The sequence below is a fragment of the Apus apus genome, chromosome Z (genome assembly GCF_020740795.1).
Source record: "Apus apus isolate bApuApu2 chromosome Z, bApuApu2.pri.cur, whole genome shotgun sequence".
Lineage (NCBI taxonomy): Eukaryota > Metazoa > Chordata > Aves > Apodiformes > Apodidae > Apus > Apus apus.
This window is the reverse complement of record NC_067312.1, coordinates 30,181,011-30,201,900: the sequence shown is the minus strand read 5'-3', so window position 1 is coordinate 30,201,900 and position 20,890 is coordinate 30,181,011. Positions and strand designations below refer to the sequence as shown.

Here is a 20,890-nt window from a genome sequence, read left to right as displayed (position 1 = left end):
CCTCTCCTATGACAGGCTGAGAGAGTTGGGATTGTTCAGCCTAGAGAAGGCTCTAGGGGAAATCTTACTGCAGAATTCCAGTACCTGAAGGGCCTACAGGAAAGCTGGGGAGGGGCTTCCTGCAAAGGCATGGAGGGACAGGACAACATGTAGCAGTTTCAAACTGGAAGAGGACACATTCAGATTAAATATTAGGAAGAAATTCTTTAGTGTGGGAGTGGTGAGACACTGGAACAGGCTGCCCAGATAAGCTGTGTCTGCCCCCTCCCCGAAGTACTGACTATCAGTTTGGATGGGGCTTTGAGCAACCTTGTCTTGGTTGGATCAAACCCCCAATATCAGCTCATTACACCACCCAAACCATTCTATGATTACATGATTCTACTTGGTTTAAGCTGCAGCCTCTCTCAAATACCAGCATAGTGGCAGACAGATATACACTCTTACTAGCACCAAAGGCTAGTTTCTATAAACTGATCATACTATATTTTCACAAAAGCAAGTAAAAAGAAGGCTCAATAATTCTCAGTATTTAAAGTGACACAGACCCTAGGTATCTCAAAGTGCAACTGACAGGAGAAGTTTGAGCTAACAAGTTTATTCCAAGAAAGCAAGACTTCTTATTTTACTCATTTCATTCACCATCTTAAAATGACGTACAAAAACTTCAGACTGAGCTTTGTTTTTTCTAACATCACTCCTGATTGCCCTACCAGTGTTACTCTAACTCCACTCATGACCTGTCTTGTATTCCTCTGTCTGGCACTGGAGTTCAGCCATGGGTACCCTGCTTAGCCAAGGTCATGCCTTTCACAGAGGCTAAGTCAACCCTGGAATGGACCCCCAGTTCTTAAACCAGACACCTCTAACATTTCCCAGTCTTAGTAACAAGTAACAAGAGTGCAATATAATTCCACCCCGTAACAGTCTTTCAGACCATGTAAATACCAGGTTTCACGTACAAGTGGAATATAAAACAATCTAAGGCATTGTGATTTACATAATATACAATGACCACACAGAGGAACTCCGTTTAAATCACTATTTTAACAACATTATTATTATTACTATTATTATTATCATCATCATCATCTTTTAGTTCAAAGATCAGTTCCATCACATTTGTTGTTGTTTTTTTAAATTACAGGTTCTGTACTGGCTACCTTTCCTTTTGGTAGTTGAAACTGGAAAAAGAAAGGAGGGCACAGAGGCTGAGACTATTCATAATGTAGAGTAAGTAACATCACAGAATGCTACAGGAGCACAGAGTAACTTTCCACTTGTCCTCACCTGAACATTATGTAACAGTCTACATAAAACTATGACAGCTTCCATCAGGATAACAAGTCTAAGTAACAAGATTCCTCTAACTGAAATTAATTTGTATACATACGGCAGCCTCAACCTTCTTTTCTTCCTCTGTAATTTTGGACATTTTCAAGTAAAATAATTGTATGTTATGGATATTTCTTTTGTAAGAGAAAGATCGTAACAACGTAAAATGCCACCACTCCTTATATAGACACATCCTACTAAATACCCAATGAACAAACAATCTGTAAACTGCCCACTTTTTGTTTATAATAAACTTCTGGTACTCCGGTGTAATCATACACGACAATATTGAAAAATTCACTGAGGTACAAAACTAACAATAAATATGTGAATATGATATATGCAATTCCTAAAAAAGCTATAGCAACACAGCAATCATTACACTACATATAACTTAAGGAACTGTGTATTTCTGTAGCTTAATCTAGTTTAATGCAGCACTGAAACATCAGTATTAAATATCTGGCAAGCTAGAAAAAAAAAAAAAAGTAGGGGAAATGCAAGACTCTCCCACAGATTTTTTTTTACTAACTTCTTCCATTCACAGATAGTATTTCCATTTCAAAGGTACTCTAAACTTTTTGAAAAACATGTTTTGGAAAACAGTGTGTCACAGTTTGTGAACTCTATGGAAACCTGCAATACCAGTGAACCTGGTATAGAGACACATGACTCTGCAAGACTCACCTTAAATTAAGTCAATTTGACTTATTTCAGATTGAGGAACTATGTCAAATCATTAAAGAAAGCAATGAGGACACACACTTTCATATAATAAAACAAATTCTTTTAACAATAAAATTAAACTCATTATGATGAGGCAACTTTCCAGCTTTTAAAATTTGTACATACCTTGTACAATCCAATGCCAGGATCAATAAGAAATGAGCGAGATGATGTAGATGGCTGGCTGGGTGATCCACTATTTGTTTTTTTAACTTTGTTCTTGCAGTTGGAAACAGCACGGGGACTGACTTCTCCATCCCGATTTGTCACAGATGCGGCGGTAGGAGCTTCAGATCCAGAACGTATCAAAAGCTGAACAATGTCATTTAGTCCAACATTGTAGTCAAATAACGTGTGTCCATCTTCTAGCTGTCAAAAGAAAAGGTATACTTGAAAAGTTCAACCTTGAGATAAACAGAGAATTTCCAAATCTTCCTTTTACAGACAGTATTTCCGGTAATAAAACCCTATATCTTGAGTATATGCAAAACCAAACCCTCATCTAGTTACTTGCAGCGACAGTTTCATCCAGTGAAAATCAAGGAAAGGCTTAAAATTAGAAATATAAATATTCACAAACTTTGAAGCTTTTAATTATGCATCAACATCCAAGATAATATGGTGATCTGCTAATCAAGGATCTGTGTTGCCACTTACATAAGGTACGCAATAACCATAAATACCTGTCGGGTTGTGTACATAATTTCACTATTTGCTCTTTCTCAGTCTTTTCTAGAAAACAAGGCAGTACCTCACACTTCTTTAAGATTTTGCAAACTCCTAACTAAATAAGACATCTAGATATAAAAAACGTCATACGTATACAACTCCATTTACTTCTCAAAACTGTAAGATTTGAAAGCATTCTGCAAGAGCAACTACACTTCAAGGGAAGCAACACATACTGGGTCTTTAAGTTTATGAAAGAAAATCCTACTAAATGGGCAGCATTCAAAAACATTTTTATTCCAGATGTAGCCAGCCTCCCTGTTCCACAGCCTCCCACCCCAAAATCTAGATTATTCACTCAAAGTCAAGTCTCCTAACTGGTCACTTTAAAAGCTATTATAAAACTGAAGAAACATGCACTGTGTAGCACTCCCTCAAGTAACTTTGTACATCAGGCCCCACTATATTCCAGGTGCAATCAGACCCTGTTGAACACCAGAATATAATTAGAAGTAAACGTTTTAATCATATATAGCACACATTTACTAAATGTTATTTTGGCCCCCACTCTGCACAGCATTAAGACACCTGTTATTATCTTTATTTTACCTGATAATCTTGCCTACCTACAATTACACTAAGAAACTCGCACCAAGAAATGTCAAGCTGTATGCCAGGACAGAAGAAAAACAGGGAGTAGTGACCACTGATGCACTGCTCAGTTAAACACTCTTAATGATGTAACACATCTTTGAAATGGAGATTAAATTTATCTAAAAGTATAAGGCATTGCCTTGGTACAGCGAAACTAGAATTTCAGTAGTTAAATTTTATTTCACATTTCAGTAGGAGAAAAGCATACCTGACTAAGAAAACTCACACCTGTTTTCTAGCTACTTTTGCAATAAAAAATACATTACCTTTTGCCAGAATAGATTTTCAGCATCACTGTTTCAGGAATCTGTTTGCATGAGCTTATGGACAGTATCAATACAACAAGAAAAAGCAGGGAGGAGGAAAGAACAGAAAAAATAAAGAAGTGGGGAGTAATTCTACACCTTCCCACTATTCTAGTTTTAATGCACGTTTCTTCCTTCATCCCCTCTGCTCTCAAAATTCGAAAAGGGCTGAGGCCAGTCAAGGGCATAGGCTGACAGTCAAGAAATTAATCCTTTCTTCCAAGAATTTAAGATCTGTGTAGAACAAATTACTCTGCGTACCGCTGAGAACTACTTCACCACAGATGGGATGTGTTAAAATGAGTACTCATAGGTGGTTTCAATGTAATTGAAGCTGACCCAGCTGTCTGGACAACAGCTAATGGGAACAACCCCTGTTCAGCTGTTTTCAAACCAGTTCAGCACATAGCAGATAAAACTGTACTAAAGATTTTGATACTGCAACTATAAATGAACACAAAACTTAAAATTAAATTCTCCAGAAACTGTTATCTATATGTGACTGCAAACAATGCATCATATGCCTGAAGCTTTAGGCCTGGGCTTTGCACTCTGCAGCAAGCTCCTTATGCAAGTTAAGTAACCTTTCTCACTTTTGACAACTCTTTAATGAAGGGGAGAGAAGTGTTCTTGCAGCCCCATGATAATACAGACTTGGAGGCTTTTCATATCACAGTAAGTTTGTATTGTCACCCATAAAATTATTAAAGTAGTTTAAAAACAACTATTCTTAGATTCAAAGTATAAATAAACCCATAACAAACAGTTATCTTGCAATAATGCCTTTGGAAGAGTACTACAAAGAAGATACACATTTCAGGAGTTGCTACTGCTTCTGAGCACTACTTCAAGCCCACTTTGAAGATTCAACCCCCACCAAGTGATTTTTTTTTTTGTAGCCAAGTGTTTAAAAAAATTCAGCAGTATATCTGCAAAATAGAACATTTCTGAAATAATTAATAAATTGGATGTTATTTGAAACAACAAATCTACTGCTCCCTTTTTCTGTTCTAATTGGACTGGAAAAGATATGGAAGAGGTTCCAGTGTGCAATTTCTAAAATCCTATGGCATGAGGAAGTCTTCTGAAAATGAATTCAGTGGAGGGAAAAGGATAACCTTTCTCCTGGTAGACTGAAAGTATGTAGGCAACACATAGGTCAGAGCAAAGAAATACTGTCTTAATTCCCTTTCAGGACATGCCAAGAGGAGGCTGACAGTAAAGTATTTCGAGGTCTAAAGTTTAAAGCCAATTCAGTGAAGAACAGTCTGAATTATCTACTATCACTAGGTAATCAATGTTAACACTCAATTAAAATATGTCTTGTGTCTAGTCTTTCTGATCAGTTATGACTGCAGAGGAAGTTTTATTTTCAATTTAGAAATTAAACCTAATAGCATGAGAAGGAAGAAAAAAAAAGGGAAGACTTAAAAAATGTTTTATGTCCAGGATTGGTTATATTTAACACATTCAAATCAAGAAATACCTCGGATAGGCATTTCTCATCAGGAATCAAAGAAGTCAGCTTTGATGAACATGAACTAAATGGTCAGCAAAGTAATATGGTGACTGCAACACTGTCTACTTTACAGTATTAATTTATAATGATTTAGTATTCTGTCCTCTGCCCAAGTGGTTTTGGGTGGGGTTTTTATGCTTTTATATAATCAGTATTCTTTGCAGGAATTTTTTATTACTGCAGATCACTCTATGACTAATGATGTCATGCTTAAGTCTGAAAGCACAGTAACAGAGACAGCATTACTATAGGCACACTTCAAACGTGGCAGGATAGTGTTTAGTAATGCGATATAAAAAGAGGACCTGATTATAGTAAGAGCAAATATAAAATGTTCCAAGAGTATTAGCAACTGTATAAATTTAGATCAAGTCAGTGACTCTGCAACATGGCCTGCTTCTGGTAAAAAAGTAATGAAACACAAAAACTCAACTAGTAAAATAAAGTTCACCCGCTATTTTACTGACAAGAATCAACCCTGGCAACTCTATGACTCTAATAATTGTATCTACAAGTAAACCTATACCCAGCATAACTGATGACTTAAATTCTTGGAGGAACAAAGCTGGAAAACAAGCAGTGTTTAAAGAACTCCATTCCACCATGGAAGGAGAAAAGAAATGTAAAATATTATTTCTTTAATTACTGACACTGTACTGCTGTTAATATAACAACGAGATCTTGGCCAGTAAGACTGTAACTTCACAGACTACTAGAGTAAGAAAACCGTAATGCAGTACATCACTTTAAATTGTATCTGCCCCTCCAGACAGAGTAGTATCTCCTACAATGTTCCACGTCAGCCAAGGTCTTAAAGGTAAGTTCTCAAATTATATTATTAAAGCAGTATCAAAGGCAGAGAATTCAGAACTTTTCACTATGCCTGAATATTAACAAGCAGTAGGAGAAAAAGTATCATTCCTACAGAGAGGCAGCATTTTAAACCCATCCTGGAATACAGAATTTCTTACCTAAAACCACAAATACATAAAACCAACCAACAAAACAAAACAAAAAACCCACAACCCCACAAAAAAGCCAAAACCACCCTCAAAAAATCCCAGACAACACCCCTCCTCTTATTTCAAAGCAAACACTGCCTTGCTATATCATAAAAATTCATTAAAGCATTACTGAATTGCATCTCAAATAACCTCACAGGAAAGTTAAATATTCTACCCAGAAAGGCAGAGAACTTCATAAAAACAGTCTGGCAATTTGTGGGGATTGGTGCTGACCAGTCCTGCAGTCAGTTTTACAGCATGCTTGCTTCTATAAGGGTTACTTATATAAATATAGAAACAATTTTACCCCATTCTGCTGCGTGAACATACTAAGATGATACCCCGAGAATACGCTTGCCTGGAGAGTGTGTTAAAAACAAACAAACAAAACCCAAAACACTACACATTTATCTACTCAGCAAGCATTTAAGGATACTTTTCATTGACAGGTTTATACATGCGAACCAGAAACAAAAGTAATCAGGCACATACCAAATAATCAAGCTGTATCTCATTCAAGTCAGTTATGATTTCCTAATGAGTAATTAGAACACATACTAAAGGAAAAATAACTGAACAGGCAGTTTCATTTACGAAATTTCACTCACTCATCTTACTGTCAGTAAAAAAAAAGACATTTGTTGCCTTAGTATGAGATTACACTTTCAGTTTTTGTCTCTCTTAATGACTGGCACACTTCAAAAGCCTTTAGGGCAGATAGTGACACCAAAGAGGAGCCAGATTTACTGTATCTAACACTCTTTCACTATACAAAATATCCATAAGTAGAGAAACAGATTACACCTTTCAAATGTATTTTCATAGATCATGTTGTATAAAAACAATCAATTTCAAAATAGTTCTCCAGAAGATTCTTATAAATATTTAAAGATAAGACAACACTACTACACAAGAGTAGATGTAGCAATGCAATACTGGAATTGATACCTACCTACTACCACTGTTAGAAGAATTGTCTTGTAACATCAAGCCACAAACTACTATAAAAGCACAAAGAAGCTGCACTTACACAAACATGATCATGCAGAGCGCAGTATACTACATTACTTGGGAAAAAAAAAAAAATGCCTGACAAGTAATTCACCAATTATGAACTTAATAACTTGTCTACAAGTCCCAGCAGAACAGCTCAACAGGGGTTACCAGCAATGTACAGAGACCTAGAAAGCACACAATCACTCCTGTAAGAACATGTAACCTGTTGGTTTTATTTTAACATGTGATCCAAGAGGGAAAGTTCCTGGGTCACCTTAATCCAGCCACTCCACTTAATCAGTTTATGATAGTGTGCCTTTGAGCATCTTCTGAGGTTTTCTTTTCGAAGAACTAGAGGAGTGCCTACATCTAGCAATAAGGATCAAAGAAACTCTAATAAAGAAGAGCTCTTTAATTAACATAAATAACACAATGAAAAGTTAAGCAACTTTTTATTCTGCACTGGCATAACATGAACCCTACAAATTTAACAGAACATATATATGGGTAAGTAGCTTCAAGCTCAAGTTCAGTAGAAAAACTCAATTAAGAGTGGCTTACAGCAGTTACCAAAGTTAGTCTGAAGAAACCAAGAACCTGTAACTTCTACCCGAATATTCACTGAAAGCAAGCAAAAGGGAATCCTAGAATTTCTAGTATTCATCTCAAGACTGATGTACAAATCTAACTTTTTCTGCCTCCAAGAACACTGTAGGATTTGTGACTACCACTTAATACTTTTACAGAAGCATTCAAACATCTCCAACCAGCACCTCGTAAAGAAAAGCAGAACTGTGAATTCAAAATCAGCTTTTAAGAATATAAAACTGAGTTTTGGATCAAGGGAACCAACAGACTTCAGGAGATTTTCAATAATCTTTACTACATGACATTTGACTCATATGATTTCTGTCACTCAAGAACCATACTTGGTTTGCTTACACTTTCAAAGCTAAAAGAGAACCCAAACAGTATTTTTTTTTCCCCACATGGAAAACTGTAGCCTACACCTGGATTACTTGGCATCTAAAGAGAGTATTTCAAGATTCTGAGACTTTTTAAATTCATAAAGTAGCCACATTCAAAGTAGCATGCATAGTCAGGTTTTTACAATAACTCTGTACTGGAACTGTTTCCCAAGGACGTACTGTTGTCTCAATTGCAACAGAGAAGAGCAAAATAAAAAAGTTTAGTATCAAACCACATAAGCCAAGTTACTGTCTTTGTATGAATTGGAATATTTAATATATGCTGTCTTAAAAGTGTTTTCAACTCCAGAAGATCACTTCCATAGGTTCAACAGCACTTCTTGCAGCTCCCGTACCAGCTGCTCTTTCAGAAAGCAATGTTTGGAGATCATCCTACTAGAAAATCCCATCCTCTTGCACATGGGACAGTTCTGCTGCTACCAGTGACATTTTTTGGGTGATATATCACTAATTGTTGAATCCAAAAGGATTCTCCTGCACAATAAAACTTCAGACAGACAATCCATTATAGTAAGAGAACAAGAAGGAAAGTAACCACACCTAAACATCTTTAGGTTAAAGCAGCACACCTATGAGGTTTACTTGGCTCTTTCTCACATGCCTACAGAAGAGCTTTTCTGAACTGTGGGCTTCATTACACTATCTCCACATTTTAAATTAGGTTTTTGCATATGTACCGTGCAGTCATAAAGACACCTTGTTCACACTGTGTTCACCTTTGCACTCCTGAATGCTTTCTCCTAACTCTGCCTTCCACATTGCTGCTGGCATTTTTAGCAAAGATCCTAATAAAAACTAAACAGCAACACCTAACAGTCTCATCCAAATCTCATTAGAATAAAGGTTTACCTTCCTAAATGGGAAATAACTTAAATCTTGCTTGGAGAGGAATAATAAAGAAGCTCTAGGTCACCCTTACTAGTGTTTTCCCACCTTCACTCTGTAACAAGCTCCTCAACGAAAGCAAAGACCATACAGAAACACACGGAGACTTTAAAGACATGTTTTTTGCTTACCACTAGAAGCACTTTCATTTACTCTCTTTTATTAAGTCCTAGCACTGACACTGTTCATCAAGATGCTAATTAATTTTTTATTTCTTAATAATTTCTTAACAGTGTTAAAACAAAAAACTAGGCAAGTAATAGGTCATGCCCTCACTTCAAGTAAGAGAATTTACTCAATTAAAAAAATAAAAATCTTATTCACCCTCTTAATACTCTTAGAGTGATGAAATCATAATGAAAAATGAGTAGGTGAAACATCTGGACAATGAAGTTCTCTGACAGGCTCTAGATCCATATCCCTCCAGAAAATAATACAGATAGATCATAACACCTTAAAAAACAGTAATAAAAAAAGCTGTTAAGAGTCTGGGGAATACGGTCCAAATTAGACTCAGTTCTGTCAGTTTTCTGCAATGAGATTCACATTTCACAACAGCCTACAGGAATGTTTGAACACATGAGTTATGCCACCAAATTCCACCATCAAAGGTAACACAAATCAGTGTTTTTATCCGTATGTTCTCTTTTGGCTGTTTATGTGCATTACACAACAGCTAATGATCCACCCTGGACTCAAGAAAAAAGGTAGCTGTAACACTGGACAGTCTAAAATGGTTTACTCTCAATAAATCATAGTGTAGATAGGTATCAGTCTTACACAGACTCTACAGTACTCAGCAGAAAGCATGCAGCAAGCGGAACTCCTATAGAAGAAAGAATACAGAACACTTCCATTACCAGAGAAAGGCTTTTCTACATTATAATGATAGCCAACAAGTTTATCACAGCACAATGCCAATATGCTCTGCTTCAACTGTCTGCACAAAGAGGAAGCCTGGCATGCTACACAAAGCAATACAACCTCGGAAGAAATTACAGAATCTTGTTTCTGACACTGCTTGTAACTACACATCAATCTCAGTGAGAACACAATGATAAATGTACGTTAGTCATCTGTGTACTCTATCAACAGGACTAGCTTTCTCTAAGAAGAAATTCAAATTTTTCCAGAAGCTCTGTAACTAAGTGCATAACTCTGTATTTATTTTCAGGTGATATTCTCCAACAAACAGTGTGTTTTACACCATTACCACAAAATTATTTGCAAAATGTACAGGTGGTACCAACACATTTTACCTTTTGATTTGGACTAACTATAATACACAAAAGATTCCAGTGTACAAGATTAGTGCCAAGAGCTGTGAGAAAACTTCTTGACTTAATCAGAAGATCAAGGTGAAAGCAGCCATTCTCTGTCTCAACCAGTGCCTTCTACAGGGTTCGTCTGCAGCTCTTCCAAGTTAAGCTTTTTAAAAGAAGTTCAGATTATGAAGATTATTTCTTCTTTTATCACTGGGCAAGATATAGAAAAACACCCTTAATTTAGATATGACTTTCTTCGATGTTCTCTAAATGTTCTTCGATGCAACTCTAAATCCAATTAAAGGAACATCTGCTCATTAACTTCTAGCTGAAAGATGAAGGTAAAGCACCAAGGTTTATCTTCTTTTGCAGTTCTCAAGAAGCTTCTCATTAGGTAAAAAGAAGTTCACAGCGTCTTATTGCTGATATTTACAATTACCTGATTTTTTTTTGTTGTTTTTTATTAGTATGTTAAAATATAAAGCTGCACTGAAATCCTTAGAAGCACGGGAAGACTCATCCATCTCTGTGCTGATTAGATGGGAGTGGTTAAGTACCTCCTGTATGATGGCATGGACTTCTTTAGCACAGGCAACTGAAGTTCAGCAACACTGATGCCAGGGAGAGCAAATGACTATCTGCAGCTTGTAAGGATACCTGTAATATAGAACTGATTGTTATCTGAACCTTGCATAATCAAGAACAAAAGTTTAAAAAAATAAGCAAACACAATAGCCGAGTAGACTACTCTGTATCAGGGTAGTTATGTTAACATAACAGTTAAATGATTAGGAATAGAGATTCAGTTAACAGCTCTTAAAGAGAATAATAACCTCAGCAATATAAATTGTATTAACAATTGATCACATTTCATCACTGGAAATCCTCATCATCTAGTTGCAAATACACATGCCACAAAATGTAGCCTTAAAGCTGGCTGCAATTTCTTACTGGTTGTGTTATGTTTTTTCCAACTTCCTAATGCTGAAGTCATACATACAAATTAGTATTAAGCATTTTGTTTTCATATATGCTTGACCTTTTAATTCAGTTTGCTCTGAAAAACAAAGAAAATAGTACTAAGGAATAGTAAATTGCATTAGTAGAGCTACAGTAAGAATTCAGCAATAGGCTGATTTCAGTAAACAACTTCTGCAATCATATAAAAAACTTGCCAATAGGGCTACCATACCTACTGCCAAATGAGTTTCAAGTATACTCCACTAATGTCTTGGGAATTTCAGAATGCAGTATGACAGCATCTGCCCTGAAAACTCCAGATGACTTTCTCTGATCAAGCTACAGAGTTACTTGCTACCAGGTTCATCAAAGAACGGTAATCACTTCCTTTCTAGGACTTCTTCAAACTATTTCTCCAAGATACAAAACTTAACTGCTCCAGCTGAAAATTTCTCACATTCAGATTCTGCCTCAAGCAGATGAGGTTTGGACAGCTTCAGCCAAAAATGTTTACAATATTCCAAACAAAATAAAGCTGGGAAGAGACTGCCTTAAGAAACTTAATTGTTCTATGAATAAGTTTAGCACTCCTGTTCTTCAGGGAATTACTCCAAAAATAATACTTTTCTGTCCTTCTGGAAATTCACCCAATCTGTAATATTTAAGAAGCCTTAAACATACAGTTTACAAACCTGGGACTTAGAAGCTCAAAGTCACACAAGATTCTAACCACGGCGCAAATGCTAACCCAGGTCAGCAAAAGATGAAGAGGTCTTGTTCAAGAAAGGCTGTATGTAGGTAAAACAAGAAACATCCTACTGCCAGATTTGTAACTGTGTGTTTTATTGAGGCTGCTTTATCACAAGGACGCTCTCATGCAAAACTGAAGCTCCTCCACTCCTCTGAACTCTCTACTGTTTCAGATAAATTTGAAGAAACAAAACCCTAAACACTTCAGCATTACAACACGGGCTTGACAAGTATACTTAAGAGTCAACTTGCACAGCTAAGTCGCATGATGCGTATTTTTTGTGCATAAAAGCAGAGCTGAGTTTCTCCTTAGGAAGAAATCCTGACTTGCAACAGCTTTCATATTAAGTAAATAAATGTCTTCAATAATCTCCCTTCCAACTGCTGGCTTCAGTCTCCCAAGAAACAGCTCTGGAGCATCTTCCTCACCAATAAGATTAACAACTTCAAAAGCATTTCAGTCACTGCCTCTTGCATATACTGGGAATAAATGTCTGATGTCCTTCTTCACTGACTCTGGTAAGCACTACAGAAATGACACTTGAGTGGCAAAGTTTCTTTAACTACAGCCATTTACAGGTTTTCGCTGAATTCATATTTCAAGCAGATTCAGAGAGGAAGATGGAAGAAGCCAACACAAGATTAAATTTTATATTCCATAAACAATTAATATTGCTGAAACACAACAGTGTGTGCATTTAGTTCTATGTGAAACATAAGTTAGTATTAATACGCCTACAGTCTTCTGGATAACCTTAAAGGTCTCTGGCAAGTTTTCAAACTTAAATTAACTTCAGCATATTTTTACTGCTCAATTTTTCCAGCACTGTAAGTGAAAAGTAGAAATCCCACAATGACTATAGTTTGGTCCTATAGAAAATCTGCTCTGATAGGTCAAGAAGCCAAGAATTTTTCTTCTATAGTACCACTTCTATGTATGAAGCTAAGACGTTCATCAAGAAGTGCTACACAGATTTTCCAATTAGGACAGAAGAAAAATTGTCTTGTCTTGCTTTTCTGAACTTTACAGGAACTCCACACAGTGGATTGTAATTTATGAGTTTAGCCAGAGTTGACAAATAACAACACCGATAAAGTATTAGATAGGAGTAGTCTACACTGGCGCAAGGTTAAGATACTGTTTTTTCCAGCATAACAACGCATTTGTGTCCCTCCAAGAAACTCCTTCCAGCCAATGATCCAGTTGCTTCAACAAAGAAAGTAAGAGACATCACTGTGGGTTTCTATGTTCAATGGACTTCTCTGGCTAACTGCAGACTAAATTATGGCACCACAGTAAAGGACCGTGCATACACTACTACTCCCTTTCCTCAGAGCACTCTACCTCCATCTGCAGAGTGTCTTGACTTCTCTGACTGACAGCTATTCAGCTCTGCAGAAATGCAGGCTCCCAGAGACGCCAGGATGTCCTCACAGATCAGACTGTTACAGAGTAATACTATCTTGCTCAGTCTTCACTGCCACATGTGAAAGCAAATATGAGTTAAAAAACATAAACCAGTCTGTTCAACCAACTACTGCTTTTCCTGGTTTTACAAGAAAAATATAAAAATACAATGCACTACATTAATTACAACACTAGGTTTTACCCAGTGGTCCTAGCTATTTTAGCTGTTGAGAACAGCAGTGTCAAGTCTTGCATTTGTGTCTGAACGTCAGACAACGACAGATTACACTATACCATATAAACTACATTAATTGGACATGGACACTCCTAAAAAAAAAAAAACAAACAAAAAAACGCAAAGTAACAGCTCTAGCTCAAAGCGTTGGTTGAAGCCATTCCCTACGGCAACCTAAAAAGATGAAACTACTGAAATTCAGCCCAGAAACAGTGACTCACCTTTCTGTAACTCAAACACGTCCATTTTCAGAATAAAGGAGATTATTTAGCCGCTCTTCGGGTACCCACCATTTGCAATACTTCCAGTATTTCTGGAAGTTCTCAGAGGGACTACAATAAGCAGTACTCAGTAGCAACATCACAGTTCTAATAGCAGACTGTATAGATTTAATAGAGCGCAAAACAGAGAAAACAGGAAAACAGTTTAGACTAGATAATGTTTTCTCCAACTCAGGCAAGAATCTTCAGATTTTCCATGTCTTCAATTCAGTATTCTGCTTTCTATTCACCTCACATTTAACTGAAATGCACTTTTTTTTTTTTACCACAGCCCTAAGACAGCTGAAGTTGTTTACAGTTTCCTTTGCTCATGTCTCTCAACATCCAGTTTTACTTGCACAAAAGCAACCTTCTGACCTGTACTTACTAGCACCATGGGATCGAAAAAGCAATCCACAACCATTAAGGAAATTTCAGAATTAATTATGGTAATTGCAAGAAAACAGACACAAACGGCAAGTGAAGTTATAAGAAGAACTCCCTAACTCTTCACTGAACATGATCCCAACTGTATCCTAAACTGGATAAACTAACTTCTAAACTCACCAATGCTGCTCATGGAGGCAGCTTCAGCCATAGTATTTCACTATTCTGCTCTCTTGAGCAAGACATCTGTTAACAGAAAGGTTCCAGCTAATGGGTCTGGCCACTGACAGACTACATGGAACAGCACAACTCACTATACAGGCTCCTCTTCCTGACTTCTTGGGTAAACCTTGTATTCCACACCAAACTCTGCACTGAAAGATGTGCTGGCACAGCACAAAGCTGAACAGGCTACACAACTTCAAGACTGATGTTCCTTGAGAATGTTCAATTGCCCACAATGGTCTGGACTGACACATCCTCACAAGTGCTCACTCTCACCAAACTACTCACAAATCTACTTCTAGGCTCACAATCTAGGCTTAGCATCTCATCACTAACGCTTACCTCCTGGCCTCAGTTAAACTTCTATTTCTCATTTTTTTTTACCTCTTCTTTGTAAAGATGCATATTGCATCTCTTTTGAGGTGGAAATCTCACTGCCCTGCATTACTCTGTTTAGGTCACCGTTGCAACACTCCTATGTCGGGAGAAGGTGCACCGTAAGAGCAACACTCGGAAATACGCCACACACCAGTGCCCTTCCTCGTCGGGCAACAGCTGTGCCTCACTGAACGATTCAAGCACTGCGTACACCTCATAGTTCATGTAACGCAGCTTGAAGGTTACACCCTTCAAAAGACACTGCCTGAGGCAATGTATTTGAATCAAGACAAATCTGGCACCGGAGAGCAGCGACATACCGGCTCACAGAAAGTCACCAGATACCCAGTCCCCCACCCCAGTAACACTGGTCCCGGGGGAGCAAGAGGCACCTCTTCGGACGGTCAGCAGCGGCCCCGATCCCACCCGCGGCACAGCACCGCCCCGACCCGCGCCGAGCAGGGCCAGGGCACCACCTGTGCGCGCTCCAGCAGTCCCGCACAGCCGCCACCGCACCCGGCCCGGGCGCTGCCTCCCGCGGGGAGGCAGGAGGAGCTCACCGCCAGCAGGCCCCGAGACCGTCATTCCGCCGGGAACGGGCCGGGCCGGGCCCGCAGCCAGAACTGCCGTGACACCGCCTCTCGCCCCGCGCCACGGGCGGGCCCCCGGGGCCACGTTCCGGCGTGGAAAGCGGCCGCGGAAGGACAGCCGGCCGGCCGGCCCGGCACGCAGGGCTGTGCGGGCACAGGGAGACGCGTAAAGCACGACCCCGGCACCCCGCTCCTGGCGCCTGCGAGGAGAAGAGAGAGGAGGGGCTTCTGCTCCCTCTCACCTCTCCGGCCGCCCTGTCACTTCGGTGCGATAGAGGCAGGGACGAGGGGAGGAGCCTCCCGCGTTTCAGGTGGGAAAACAAACACACAAAGGGGCCTCTCCGGCACCCGCTGGCTGCCGCGGAAAAAGGCGGGCAGGAGAAAACCCGCGCGGGGTACCCGAGCCTCCTGTCAGGCCTCCTACCCCTTCCCTCCCCTCTGGGCCCGACGGGACGGGAGGGCACCAACGCGGGAGGCAGAGCAGGACCCAGGGGTGGGGAGGGGGAACCTCAGCGCCGCGCCGCACAAAGAGCCGTGCCCGAGAGGGGGCAGGAGACGGGGGAAGCCCCCGCCCGCCCCCAGCCCTGCCGCCCGGGCAGCGGCGTTTCCGCCTCACCTGCTTGCCCCGGTAGAAGAGGCGCTGGCGGTCGGGGCTCACGCGGAAGGTCTCCTGGATCTTCTCCCGCAGGCACTCGATCTTGGTGAGGCGGCTCAGGTCGTCGATGGTCTGGGTCTCGGTGCCGTCTATGGTGCGGACCTGGATCCACATGGTGCGCGCCCGGCCACTCGCTGGGCCAGCCGCGGGGTGGGCAGGCAGGTCTAGGGCAGACGGCTGGAAGAGGGGTCCGCTCCCCGGGTGCGCTTCTGCGGCGTGCGAGGGAGAAGGGGAGGGGTAGCCGGGCGCTTCCCCCGCTCTTTGTTTGGCTCAGTGGGGCAGGATTTTCAAATCCCGCGGAACAGACGCCAGCCTCCCCGCCCGCCGGGCCGCCGACCTCGCTCAGAGGGGCGCCGAGAGGGACGCAGAGCGGAGCCGATGCCCCCAGCGCTGCCCGACGCCCCGCGCCGCCAGCCCCCGAGGCGGCAGAAGGCGAGGCGGAGTCCGGCGGGACGCGCGGCGGCCGGGGCTAGCGGGGCCCGCCGGGAGCCATCTCCCTGCCCCGGGGAGTGTTTACCAGGCTCCGCCGCTCTCACATGGAGGTCACGGCGCCAACGCGGATCTCGCGAGAGCCGCCGGCCGCGGCCGGCAAGAGACAACAACACCCGCCGCGGGCGGGGGGCGGGCGGAGGGGAGGGGGAGGCCGGCGGGGGGAGGGCCGCTCCCGCCGCCCGGGCCCGCAGCCCCAGCCGCGCGCCCGGCCCCGCGGTCTCCGTTCGCGCCCTATGGCGGCCGAGCGGGAGGGCGCCCCCGCCTCCCAGCCCGGGCCGCGTCCCCGGGGCCCGCAGGAGCTGCGGCGCGGGCCGGGCCGGAGAACGGCTGAGCATCCCTCGGCAGGGCGGAGGGCGATCTCCGGTGGTATAACCCGGGCCCAGCGCTTCCGGAGACCTTGAATCGCAACCCCGCCAGTTCTGGCGCTACCTGAAAAGGACGGGTGTAGCCTGGCCGCGCCTGTCGTATTGGATAGGTAAAAACAGGACAAGAAAAGACAAACCTGCTTCAAATCTGGTGTGGGTTTAGCTTCCTGTGTTTTGCTAAACTGTGTAATTCTGCAAACTAACATCAGAAATCCTGGGTTTTCCATGCTGTTGTTGGCTGGCCCTGGTAGTCAGCTGAGCCCTGCACCTCCCTTGAGTGTCGAAGACAATCAGAGGGGCAAAAGTAAGAAAAGCAAGTCGAGACGGGAGCAGTTCAGTAGATGAAGCAAAAGCTGTGCAGGCAAGCAGACCAAAAGAAGGAACTAATTCAGTACTTCAAATGTTTAGCCATTTTATGGAAAACAGAGGTTCATCACATGTAAAGGTTACTTTGGAAGACAAGCACCAAAATCCCTAATGTCTCATGCTTCCTACTCCTTTCCTCAGCTTTCACGGCTTTCATTGTCACAGCCTGGGGTACCACGGAGGCCAGCTGTCCCATCTGGGTCCCCTCACATCTTCTTGCCCACCTACAGCCTACTTGCTGGCTGGGCAGTGTGGAAAACTCATATCCTTGATCCTCCACTGCTCAGCAATAGCAGACAGATCTCTGTGCTATGAACACCTTTTTGGTCACAAATCCAAAACAGCACCATACCAGCTGCTATGAAGAAAATTCACTCCATCCCAGTCAAACCCAGTTACACATGAATAAGAGAAGATAGTAAAATGCTATAAATACCTCTCCGATACAGGACTCGCTACAAACCAAGACATGCAACAATGGATGCCTTTGGGAGGAATTCTGAACAGCTTTATCGTGTAAGACTTTGGCAGCTGAACTAAAATACAGGTTTACGTGACACCTATGGACTTTTCTGACTTTTTTTGCACCATGTGTTGTAAACATCACTGATACGGTATTGAGTCAATGAAAGAAACATCACAACCAACAGCTGATAGAACACTGTTTATTAATTAGACTTATTTTTAATAGCAGATAACTGTTTGCATCATGCTGCCTCCTGCAGTTGTTGCCCAGCTGGAACAGCCGCAGAGAGGCAAGCCCCAGAGGTGCACTCAGAAGCCAGTGCTCATACCACGCTCGAGGGGTCTGCAAGCAGCTGTACATGGTCACACATGGGGTCCCTCATTTCAGCAGATCTGCTCACATATCCTGCCCTGCGTATGCACACTCTGTCCACCTACAGCTGCCTTCATGGATTTAGTGTGGGTTACATGACTCATTGTGGGGGACAGTGTGTGCTTGAAGCTCTGGGCAGGTTCAGCAGCTCCTTGGTCTCCTGAGTTTATGAATTTTTGGTCCATGACCATTGTGAGCTCTTGGGAGGCTTTCAACTCTCTTCCAGCATGTGCTTTTCGTCTCTTTGTCCTGCTGTTGCCTGGTAACTATTTCCCCATCCATACACAAAGTTGCCTATAAAGCCCACTAGCACAAACACAATTTTTATGACACAGTATGGTAGCAAAGATTCCCATCTTATACTTTCAGGTCTGAGAAGTTTTGAGTGAGTTATTTAAGGCTAGATTTTGGGATATTGAGCATGTGCAAAGGCATCTGAAAGATGAGAAATTTCTTAATTATTCTGCAAATGTGCTCCTTTCCTCTTCATCCTTGTTCATCTATCTCTGTTCTTATGATAGCACACAACTTTCTTTACTGCTACTGTCACAGTGCATCACCAGATTGCCATTTACACAAATTCAGAATTTGGTATTCAGTTCATTGGTTGTAACACTGGCTCAGACTCAAAGGCTGAAGTGCATGTGACATGTTACGATCTTTCAGCCTCAGCCTTCATGGGTTCACTGAAACATTCAATGATTATTTAACATGGAAGAGTACAGTAAGAATGTGCTTTAATAGTCCTGCATAAAAATAAAAGGATAAATTAAGCTTTATCATAGTTACACTCCACCTCTACAGTAAAAGTAGCAAGAGTCTCATTATAATCCCATTTAAGAATTACAGCCTTCCTGTTGAAACAAACAGTATACTGTGTCTGTCTCTTGCAACAGGGAGAAAAGATCTGAAAAAACTCTGAAATGGGGTATGTTTTACCACATTAGGGAGAACAGCATCATTTTGTGCTAGTAAGATTATGGAGAGTGCAGGATGGACTTCCTAGAACAGAAAGCATTTTTTGGTGTGTGGAGAAAGAAAATGAAAGAGAATCAGTTTGTTATGACATTGTATCTGGAAATACATTGTCTAGCTGGGATTGTAAAGAAAAGCAGATCAGTTTGCTGGCACAGGAGTTACTGATTAGAAAGAGCACTTTGCTATGGAGTGGTTATAGGTGTCCTGTTTAATAATGTGCCGTGTTGACTGGAGGCTAGAATATCAAGTGAAAAAAGTATGTAAAAATTCTCAGCTGTAGTCTGAAAGAGGATGTGAAAAGGGACAGTTATTGAGGAGGTCAGAGGAAAAGAAAGCTACCTATTTTGAAGGCTTTTTTGGGATATGTTTATCCTGATGAGGATATCAGGTAATGCTAAAGGAGAAACTGACTGAGCAGAAGAGTATAAGTGATGGGCTGGGGTGATTTCAGCAGAAAAATTACAAGAATGAGCAGGACAGAGAGGAAAGGAAACAAGAATATGGAAGTATAATATGGGAGTACTGAAGAAAGTGCAAAGATCTATTTGGAGACAAAAGCAGAAATTAGTGACAAAAAAGCATAAATGCATAGAAAGGAAAATTTGAAATGAGACTTTAGGAGATGAGACAATGCTAGTTTTTATAGAGGAAAACTATAGAACAAGAATTAGAATCTAAATAAAAATTAAATAAATTGAGAATTTTATAACAGTAAGCATTTTTTAATTATTGTGTTCAAAAAGCAAACCAATGACATTTTTTTTCTTTTTGTGTTTTTTGTTTGTTTGTTTGTGTGTGTGTGTGAATAATCTCAGATTTAAAATTATGAGGTGAAGTGTAAGAGCTACTAGAATGGGGCCTGAGCATGTGTAGGCATTTTCAATGGGTACTTTGCTTTAATGTGTAAATCAAGGTAAGTACTTGCTTGAGATTGTGTTTTCTCTGGTATTTGAAATTCTGTCTGAATTCTTAAAAATTAGGGAGATTGTATTACATATTTTATGTTTGTCAGCAGGAGACCTCTTGATTGAATGACGCTAATGTGTATAAAGTCATGGAGGTAGACAGAGGATGCCAGAGGTGAGCTTGACAAAGAGACAAGTGGTGGAAGAGTGGAAGCGTTATGCAAAGTGAAGGAAGCAGAAAGAATGCAGCAGAAGAGTGAAATGCATGCCACTGAGTTTCAAGGACGAGCTGTGCAACAGGAACAGCAAGCCAAGAAGTAAAGATGGGAAATATTTTTGCAGACTTATTTTCCTATAACTGAGAGCCTTTTAATGACCTGTAGGCAACGTAATAGCTGGTGTAGGTGTTTTGCTACTGTTTTGCTTAGATTTCCTCATGTGTCTTCCAGTGTAGAAGAGGAAGACAAGTAAATTGAAATTGTTCACTACCTAAACTTAGCAGAAAGGTGTTACTTAACTCCCATGAAGTCAGTGTGACTGACTACAGCATTAACGTGTTGGGAGAGAAAACTGACTTAATTAATCTTATTTACATTTGATCAAGAGAGCAAAAGCAATTGCAGTATAATTGTTGCAGATAATGCAGCAAGCATGTGTAAGAATGGTGTAATAAAATAATAGAATGGTTTGGATTGGAAAGGACCTTGAAGATCATCTAGTTCCAACCCCTGTGCCATGGGCAGGGACACCT

General features: G+C 41.0%; 1 protein-coding gene across 5 annotated transcripts in view; it reads right to left on the bottom strand.

The window, feature by feature from the left end:
• The window catches only part of UHRF2 (ubiquitin like with PHD and ring finger domains 2), an 83,716-nt gene extending 66,982 nt beyond the window's left edge, over nt 1–16,734 (bottom strand). For all 5 annotated transcript variants that reach the window (XM_051643378.1, XM_051643379.1, XM_051643380.1 and 2 more), the window contains exons 1-2: nt 16,157–16,734; nt 2,188–2,430 (exon numbers count right to left, since the gene is read on the bottom strand). In XM_051643378.1, coding sequence (XP_051499338.1) covers nt 2,188–2,430; nt 16,157–16,309 — 396 coding nt within the window. In that variant the 5' untranslated portion in view covers nt 16,310–16,734. The remainder of the gene's footprint in view (nt 1–2,187; nt 2,431–16,156) is intronic.
• Nucleotides 16,735–20,890: the final 4,156 nt, after the last annotated feature.